Source organism: Salmo salar, chromosome 02, assembly GCF_965601325.2.
Source record: "Salmo salar chromosome 02, fSalSal1, whole genome shotgun sequence".
NCBI classification, from domain to species: Eukaryota; Metazoa; Chordata; class Actinopteri; order Salmoniformes; family Salmonidae; genus Salmo; species Salmo salar.
In genome coordinates, this window is record NC_138292.1 from 76,147,424 (window position 1) to 76,157,909 (window position 10,486).

Here is a 10,486-nt window from a genome sequence, read left to right on the forward strand (position 1 = left end):
CGTGCTCCTAGATCTTAGTGCTGCTTTTGATACCATCGATCACCACATTCTTTTGGAGAGATTGGAAACCCAAATTGGTCTACACGGACAAGTTCTGGCCTGGTTTAGATCTTGTCAGTCGGAAAGATATCAGTTTGTCTCTGTGAATGGTTTGTCCTCTGACAAATCAACTGTAAATTTCGGTGTTCCTCAAGGTTCCGTTTTAGGACCACTATTGTTTTCACTATATATTTTACCTCTTGGGGATGTCATTCGAAAACATAATGTTAAATTTCACTGCTAAGCGGATGACACACAGCTGTACATTTCAATGAAACATGGTGAAGCCCCAAAATTGCCCTCGCTAGAAGCCTGTGTTTCAGACATAAGGAAGTGGATGGCTGCAAACTTTCTACTTTTAAACTCGGACAAAACAGAGATGCTTGTTCTAGGTCCCAAGAAACAAATAGATCTTCTGTTAATTCTGACAATTAATCTTGATGGTTGTACAGTCGTCTCAAATAAAACTGTGAAGGACCTTGGCGTTACTCTGGACCCTGATCTCTCTTTTGAAGAACATATCAAGACTGTTTCAAGGGCAGCTTTTTTCCATCTACGTAACATTGCAAAAATCAGAAACTTTCTGTCCACAGATGATGCAGAAAAATTCATCCATGCTTTTGTTACTTCTAGGTTGGACTACTGCAATGCTCTACTTTCCGGCTACCCGGATAAAGCACTAAATAAACTTCAGTTAGTGCTAAATACGGCTGCTAGAATCCTGACTAGAACCAAAAAATGTGATCATATTACTCCATTGCTAGCCTCCCTACACTGGCTTCCTGTTAAGGCAAGGGCTGATTTCAAGGTTTTACTGCTAACCTACAAAGCACATGGGCTTGCTCCTACCTATCTTTCCGATTTGGTCCTGCCGTACATACCTACACGTACGCTACGGTCACAAGACGCAGGCCTCCTAATTGTCCCTAGAATTTCTAAGCAAACAGCTGGAGGCAGGGCTTTCTCCTATAGAGCTCCATTTTTATGGAATGGTCTGCCTACCCATGTGAGAGATGCAGACTCGGTCTCAACCTTTAAGTCTTTACTGAAGACTCATCTCTTCAGTAGGTCCTATGATTGAGTGTAGCCTGGCCCAGGAGTGTGAAGGTGAACGGAAAGGCTCTGGAGCAATGAACCGCCCTTGCTGTCTCTGCCTGTCAGGTTCCCCTCTCTCCACTGGGATTCTCTGCCTCTAACCCTATTACAGGGGCTGAGTCACTGGCTTATTGGTGTTTTTCCATGCCGTCCCTAGGAGGGGTGCGTCACTTGAGTGGGTTGAGTCACTGATGTGGTCTTCCTGTCTGGGTTGGCGCCCCCCCTTGGGTTGTGCTGTGGCGAGATCTTCGTGGGCTATACTCGGCCTTGTCTCAGGATGGTAAGTTGGTGGTTGAAGATATCCCTCTAGTGGTGTGGGGGCTGTGCTTTGGCAAAGTGGGTGGGGTTATATCCTTCCTGTTTGGCCCTGTCCGGGGGTATCATCGGATGGGGCCACAGTGTCTCCTGACCCCTCCTGTCACAGCCTCCACTATTTATTCTGCAGTAGTTTATGTGTCGGGGGGCTAGGGTCAGTCTGTTATATCTGGAGTATTTCTCCTGTTTTATCCGGTGTCCTGTGTGAATTTAAGTATGCTCTCTCTAATTCTCTCTTTCTCTCTTTCTTTCTTTCTCTCTCGGAGGACCTGAGCCCTAGGACCATGCCTCAGGACTACCTGACATGATGACTCCTTGCTGTCCCCAGTCCACCTGGCTGTGCTGCTGCTCCAGTTTCAACTGTTCTGCCTGCGGCTATGAAACCCTGACCTGTTCACCGGATGTGCTACCTGTCTCAGACCTGCTGTTTTCAACTCTCTAGAGACAGCAGGAGCGGTAGAGATACTCTCAATGATCGGCTATGAAAAGCCAATTGACATTTACTCTTGAGGTGCTGACTTGTTGCACCCTCGACAACTACTGTGATTATTATTATTTGACCATGCTGGTCATTTATGAACATTTGAACATCTTGGCCATGTTCTGTTATAATCTCCACCCGGCACAGCCAGAAGAGGACTGGCCACCCCTCATAGCCTGGTTCCTCTCTAGGTTTCTTCCTAGATTTTGGCCTTTCTAGGGAGTGTTTCCTAGCCACCGTGCTTCTACACCTGCATTGCTTGCTGTTTGGGGTTTTAGGCTGGGTTTCTGTACAGCACTTTGTGACATCAGCTGATGTAAGAAGGGCTATATAAATACATTTGATTTGATCATTTCTTTGTCGGTGGGCAAACGTACAAAATCAGCAGGGGATCAAATACTTTTTTCCCTCACTGTACCTAGTATTATTAGCAGTTTAATTAAATATACTACATCTTTATCTATGTCAGAATTTCTGAAATAAATCATTAATACAAAACCATTAAATAGTACAACCGGTCCTATTTTTTTTTGTAACAAAAATCTGTGTCAATCCAAAAAATTCTACTAGAAATACAGGCAAAAAACAAATGCAAAATGGTCTCCTTCTCCATTAGACAGAAATCACATTTATAGTCAATATTCAGCTTGAATCCTTCCAAAACATGTTTCACAGGATACATTTTATGTAACATGAAACTTCCTTTACCTCGTTACTGATGCAATTTTCCATGCTTTCCCCCCATTGTATATCACCATAGATATTCAACCAAAAGAATCTTGATGAGGGAATTGTAGTATCACAAACAATATTCCTAATCTGTTTATAACTACATTTATCTTTGATGTTAATATTGCCAATGAATATATTTTCATGTTAATCTATGTTACATTACAGAGGAAAAAATATACAACCACCCTTAGGAATCGCATCAAAAGCAATTGCATATTCTTTCGGGGTTATTGGAATTTTAAAATTCCCCATATGAGTGTAGATATCCATCCTCATTCAGTAACTGACCAACCAAAATAATTTTATTCTCAACCCAGTTTCGAAAAAAGAGACTTATGTTTAAATTGTATATCTTTGTTGTTCCATATAACGTATCTGTCATAGGCGTTGTAAGGATTGGACCAAAACGCAGCGGGTAAAGTGCTCATGTTCTTTCTTTATGAAAGAAAACACTTAAACAAAATAAACTAAGTCGCTCTGGATAAGAGCGTCTGCTAAATGACGTAAATGTAAATGACGATGAAAACAGTCCAGTAAGGTGCACAGACTATACTGGAAACAACCACCCACAAAACACAAGTGAAAACAAACCCAACTAAATATGGCCTCCAATTAGAGGCAACGACAACCAGCTGCCTCTAATTGGAGGTCATTGCCAAAAACCCAACATAGAAATAGAAAACTAGATATTCACATAGAAATAGAAAATATAGAACATCAACCAAAAAACCCGAACCACACAAAACAAACACCCCCTGACCAAACTACAATAACAAATAACCCCTTTTACTGGACAGGACGTGACAGTATCTGTGAGGGGAAAAATTGTGTTTATAAGCTTACATCCAAGCTAAAATTGACTGCTTATGGAATTTGGAAGACTTTACTGGGATTTTATCAACATAAAAAATTACATTGAAGCAGAAATTATAAACCACCAACAGAGTCAAGTAAATACTTAGGGAAGACATTCCAAATACTGTTCTGGTTCTTAACATTCCTCAGAATCCAATTTATTTTAAAAGTATTATTTAGAGTATTGAAATCTAAAACCTCAAGACCTCCTTGTTCTTGAGTATTAGTGAGAATATATTTTCGTAGATAGTGAGACTTGTTCCTCCAAATAAAATTATAAAGAATCTTATCTAAGTCCTTTACAATTTTAGGGGGTATGTCAAGTGATAACGAGATATAAACCGATCTGGATAACCCTTCAGCTTTGGACAATAAAACCCAACCGTATAACGAAATATCTCTCAGCAACCAGAGGTTCAATTTCTTCTTTGTTTCCTCAGTAATGGGGTTAAAGTTCAATTCACTCCTTTGTTTTTCATCCTTGTATATAACAATTCCAAGATAAGTCACATTATCTTTAATTGGGATACCATATACTTCCTGTAAAACACAATCCTTGAGTGGAAATAAGACTGACTTATTGATATTCATTTTCAAACCCGAAACTAAGGAAAAGTCTTCAATACAGGAAACTGCTTTATAAACCTCATTCCTGTCTCTTAAAAATATGGCGGTATCATCAGCCAGTTGACATAATTTAAATTCATTGCCATGTGCTGAAACACCTTGAAAATTCCCTTTCTTGATATGAAGAGCCATAGTTTGAGTAACCAATAAAAATAAAAATAGACTAATTGGGCAACCCTGCCTAATGCCACGGCCAATATCAAATCTTTGGGATTTTACAGACCTAGTACAACCACTATATAAAGTTTAGACTGCTTTCAAAAAAAAGTCACCAAACCCCAAAAAATGTATTGCTTTGAACATAAACTCATGTTCTACAGTGTCAAAAGCTTTATAAAAATCAACAAACATAAGAAAACTATCATCAAGGATGAGGTCATTATAGTCAATCATATCTAAGATCAACATGATGTTATTACTAATGTGTCAACCATGCATGAAACCAGATTGTTCTTCATCAATTATATGATGGAAGCCTTGTTTCAACCTCTTAGCAAATACAAGGGCAAATCATTTCCCATCATTGTTCAACAGGCTAATGGGTCTCCAGTTGTCTATATAAAGAGTATCCTTATTAGGTTTGGGAATCAAAGTAATTATACCTTGCTTTAAGGAAGCCGGTAACTCCCCTTTTTCTATTGATTCTTGAAACATAGCAAGAATGAAGGAATCAATTTATCATTGAATGCTTTATAAAACTCGCTTATTAAACCATCATTTCCAGGGGACCTATTGTCCTTAAGGCTTTTAATACAATCTTTTATCTCACTTTCAGATAACTCATCATCACAAAATTCCCTGAAATCATTATCTATCTTCTTAGCAATGTTTGCTACATTGTCTAAGAAAAGGTCCATATTGCAAGTTGATTGGCGTGATGTATACAGATTCTGATAAAACTGGGCAACATGCTGAGAGATTTCTTTTGGATTTTCATTGGGAGTATTATTAATCATTAATTTACATATGGAAGTCTTTGCCTGCCCTTTTTTCTAAATTAAAGAAATATTTTGTATTTTTCTCTCCCTCTTCCATCCATTTGTGTCTTGATCTTACAAACGCTCTGTTAGGGTTGAACTGGCTATTTGTATGCATAACCTTTATAATATACCGGGGAAGCTATGCTACAATATTAAGTATATAAGCTATGGATAAATCAACTGCTGAAGACAGGAAGAACGACACCCGGCGACAGGAAGTGCGTCACGAGGCTGGGACAAGCCTGCACGCCAACGATAGGAGTATTTATGCTGCAGTAGTTTATGTGTCGGGGGGCTAGGGTCAGTCTGTTACATCTGGAGTATTTCTCTTGTCTTATCCGGTGTCCTGTGTGTATTTAAATATGCTCTCTCTAATTCTCTCTTTCTGTCTTTCTCTCGGAGGACCTGAGCCCTAGGACCATGCCTCAGGACTACCTGGTATGATGACTCCTTGCTGTCCCCAGTCCACCTGGCCGTGCTGCTGCTCCAGTTTCAACTGTTCTGCCTGCGGCTATGGAACCCTGACCTGTTCACCGGACGTGCTTGTTGCACCCTCGACAACTACTATGATTATTATTATTTGACCATGCTGGTCATTTATGAACATTTTAACATTTTAACATTTTGACCATGTTCTGTTATAATATCCACCCTGCACAGCCAGAAGAGGACTGGCCACCCCTCATAGCCTGGTTCCTCTCTAGGTTTCTTCCTAGGTTTTTGGCCTTTCTAGGGAGTTTTTCCTAGGGAGTTTTTCCTAGCCACCGTGCTTCTTTCACATGCTTTGCTTGCTGTTTGGGGTTTTAGGCTGGGTTTCTGTACAGCACTTTGAGAATATCAGCTGATGTACGAAGGGCTATATAAAAATAAATTTGATTTGATTTTTGATTTGAGTTCAGTTTTTTAGTATAATCTATTATTCCCTTTATGATGTCATATTCTTTCTCTCTCTTGGCACGAGCAATTTCTTTCCACATTGAAATAGCCAAAAGCCTTATATCAAATTTCAGTAGCTCCCAGTAACTTCCTAACGTATTCATAACACAGGCACAATTCCATTATTTATCAATAATTCCTGCTACTTCCTTCTTAAATACTTAATTCTCTAGTAAAGTCTTGTTCATTTTCCAGTAACCTTTACTAACTTTTTTTGTTGACAAATCATGCATATTTATCTTTATTGAGATCCCTTTGTGGTCTGTTAAAATCGATGGTTCAATCGAGACTGTATCAACCTTGTCAGCCATATCTTCAGATATCAGCCAGAAATCAATACGGGATTGTATAGATAAATCTTTGGTACTCCATGTTAACATAATCTTATCTGGGTTCTTATGTCTCCAAATATCTAGAACACCTAATCTTAGACATCTATTCCTTATCTCACAAACAGAATTGCTATCCTTAGGAGGCCATCTATCTAGATTATACTGTATTAAAATCTCCACCCCATATTACCTTGGCCAATGGAAATTTAGACATCATTTTACTTATTTGCCTCTCAATGTCTCTAAATAAAATACAGTTACTTGACTTGTTATTGGAAGCATAAGTATTTACAACAATGAATTGAACGTGGTTGACATCTACCAATAGTATAATCCATCTCTCTGTATTATCTGCTTCATGACTCAATATATGACCCTTAAAGTTGCCTTTTAAAATAGCGACACCTGCTGAGCAATTAGTACCAAATGAAAACCAAATATAATTCCCCCATTGACACTTCCAAAACGCAGTATCTGTGGAACCGGCATGAGTTTCTTGAATGAAATAAAAGTTGGCGCTCTTACCCTTACAATACAAAAATAAAGATGTCCTTTTCAAAATATTACAGATTCCCCTGGCATTAATAGAAAAAACAGAAATGGACATTTACTATCACAGTGAATATATGAAGAATATGAAACTTGAATACTTCAACATGAATCAGGTTTCTCACAAAAAGAAAAGTTCTTACTAGTTGCAAATAAAAACATTCCTTTGCACCACGCAAGTGGTTGACCTAAATTATGTATATATATATTTTTATACAATTGCAAATAACATTGTATCATAGATTGGTAAATCTATTGGTAAGTCATCAAGCTAACACTAAGTGTCAGTGCGAATTTCCCTGCCATAAAAAAAATATATATACATTTTTTTGGCTCTCACAAACAATGCTCTTTCCTCAAGAAATATACAGTTTTATCAGATGCAAATAAAACTCAGCCTCGAAACCTTAATGACTTGGAGAAGATCTGCAAAGAGGAGTGGGACAAAATCCCTCCTGAGATGTGTGCAAACCTGTTGGCCAACTACAAGAAACATCTGACCTCTGTGATTGCCAACAAGGGTTTTGTCACCAAGTACTAAGTCATGTTTTGCAGAGGGGTCAAATAATTATTTCCCTCATTAAAATGCAAATCAATTTATAACATTTCTGACATGCGTTTTTCTGGATATTTTTGTTGTTATTCTGTCTCTCACTGTTCAAATAAACCTACCATTAAAATTATAGACTGATCCTTTCTTTGTCAGTGGGCAAACGTACAAAAACAGCAGGGGATCAAATACTTTTTTCCCCCACTGTAGCTGTCAAACAGGGAAATAGTTCCAATTGTTTTTCCACCATTCATTTGTCCCATAGAGGATTCGTGGGTCTTGACACTCTTATGTAGGCGTCATAACCAGCCATAAAATATTTTTGGAATATTTGTATATTTTTTTCCCAACTCCGTCAACTACACCTAGCATACATTTCGTTCTTGTTAGCATGTGTCATGTAGAATTTCAACCACTATCTTTAAAACGCTCCATGTTGAATCATATATCATTCAAAAGCTTGTTTTCCGGAGCATTTTGTTAGCTAGTACATAAACTCAGCAAAAAAAGAAACAGACCTTTTTCAAGAACATGTCTTTCAAAGATAATTTGTAAAAATCCAAATAACTTCACAGATCTTCATTGTAAAGGGTTTAAACACTGTTTCCCATGCTTGTTCAATGAACTATAAACAATGAATGAACATGCACTTGTGGAATGAACGCTGAGCTGTAGTCAATGAATAGCATTCTCACATAGGTGTTCCTTTTGTCCAGGTGGGAAAGGGCAGTGTGGAGTGCAATAGAGATTGCATCATCTGTGGATCTGTTTGGACGTTATGCAAATTGGAGTGGGTCTAGGGTTTCTGGGATAATGGTGTTGATGAGAGCCATTACCAGCCTTTCAAAGCACTTCATGGCTGCAGACGTGAGTGCTACAGGTCTGTAGTCACTTAGGCAGGTTGCCTTTGTGTTCTTGGGCACAGGGACTATGGTGGTCTGCTTGAAGCATGTTGGTATTACAGACTCAATCAGGGACATGTTGAAAATGTCAGTGAAGACACCCACCAGTTTGTCAGCACATGCCCGGAGCACACGTCCTGGTAATCCATCTGGCCCCGCAGCCTTGTGAATGTTGACCTGTTTTAAAGGTCTTACTCACGTCGGCTACGGAGAGCATGATCACACAGTCATCCGGAACAGCTGATGCTCTCATGCATGCCTCAGTGTTGCTTGCCTCGAAGCGAGCATAGAAGTGATTTAGCTCGTCTGGTAGGCTCGTGTCACTGGGCAGCTCACGACTGTGCTTCCCTTTGTAGTCTGTAATAGTTTGCAAGCCCTGCCACATCCGACAAGCGTCGGAGCCGGTGTAGTATGATTCAATCTTAGCCCTGTATTGACGCTTTGCCTGTTTGATGGTTCATCGCAGCAGGATTTCTTGTAAGCTTCCGGGTTAGAGTCCCACACCTTGAAAGTGACAGCTCTACCCTTTAGCTCAGTGCGAATGTTGCCTGTAATCCATGGCTTCTGGTTGGGGTATGTACGTACAGTCACTGTGGGGACGACGTTCTCAATGCACTTATTGATAAAGCCAGTGACTTATGTGGTGTATTCCTCAATGTCATCGGAAGAATCCCGGAACATGTTCCAGTCTGTGATAGCAAAACAGACCTGTAGTTCAGCATCTCCTTCATCTGACCATTTTTTTGTAGACCGAGTCACTGGTGCTTCCTGCTTTAATTTTGCTTGTAAGCAGGAATCAGGAGGATAGAGTTGTGGTCGGATTTACCAAATGGAGGGCGAGGGAGAGCTTTGTACGCGTCTCTGTGTGTGGAGTACAGGTGATCTAGAATTTTTTTCCCTCTGGTTGCACATTTAACATGTTGATAGAGATTTGGTAGAACTGATATAAGTTTCCCTGCATTAAAGTCTCCGGCCACTAGGAGCGCCGCCTCTGGGTGAGTGGTTTCCTATTTGCTTATTTCCTTATACAGCTGGCTGAGTGCGGTCTTAGTGCCCGCATCTGATTGTGGTGGTAAATAAACAGCCACGAAATGAATAGCTGAGAACTCTCTAGGCAAGTCGTGTGGCCTGCAGTTTATCACAATATACTCTACTTCAGGTGAGCAAAACCTAGAGACTTCCTTAGATTCCGTGCACCAGCTGTTGTTTACAAATATGCACAGACCGCTCCCCCCTCGTCTTACCAGAGTGTGCTGTTCTATCCTGCCGGTGCAGCGTGTATCCTGCTAGCTGAATATCCATGTCGTCATTCAGCCACGATTCCGTGAAACATAGGATATTACAGTTTTTGATGTCCCGTTGGTAGGATATTCATGATCGTACCTCGTCTAGTTTATTGTCCAATGATTGCACATTGGCGAGTAATATTGACGGTAACGGCAGCTTTCCTAGTTGCCTTCAGCGGGTCCAGACAAGGCATCCGGCTCTTTTTCCTCAGCGTCGCTTCCTTTTGCGAATAATTGGGATGTCTGCCCTGTGGGGTGTTTGTAGAATATCGTGTGAGTACTGCTTCCTGCTGTTGTTGTTGTTGAAAAAATCTTTGTCTAATCCGAGGTGAGTGATCGCTTTCCTGATATCTAGAAGCTCTTTCCTGCCGTAAGATACGGTTGCAGAAACATCATGTACAAAATAATTTACAAATATTGTGACAAAAAACCCACATAATAGCACAGTTGGTTAGGAGACCGTAAAACGGCGGCCATCTCCTCCGCCGCTAGTTTTTTAAGGATAGAATGTGCACATTGAAGGTGATTGTGATGCATTTAGGAGGAGTGTTCACACTTCCTTCAGGTTGCAGGAGTGCTCCAGGGGAGATAGGGCATTTAATATAAATGTGAGGATGGTTCTTCTAGCCCACGAACATGGACCTGGTTATGCAGCTCTCAAGAAAATTAGAAAGTCCTAGGGATTCCTTCCTTGCGTCTCAGCTCATATCAGAAACGTGACAGGTAAATAAAAAGGGAGAGTAGCCCATTATTGTCAGGTGACTTCCTGTGTATAAATAAGGTTTATTTCCTTGCTCCAGCAAATGT

At 40.1% G+C, this 10,486-nt stretch overlaps 1 protein-coding gene across 1 annotated transcript in view; it reads right to left on the reverse strand.

Annotated features, from left to right (window-relative positions):
- Window positions 1-10,221, reverse strand: part of LOC106592611 (GTPase IMAP family member 7) — a 30,932-nt gene extending 20,711 nt beyond the window's left edge. The window contains exon 1 of the mRNA XM_045709873.2: window positions 9,638-10,221. Coding sequence (XP_045565829.2) covers window positions 9,638-9,695 — 58 coding nt within the window. The 5' untranslated portion in view covers window positions 9,696-10,221. The remainder of the gene's footprint in view (window positions 1-9,637) is intronic.
- Window positions 10,222-10,486: the final 265 nt, after the last annotated feature.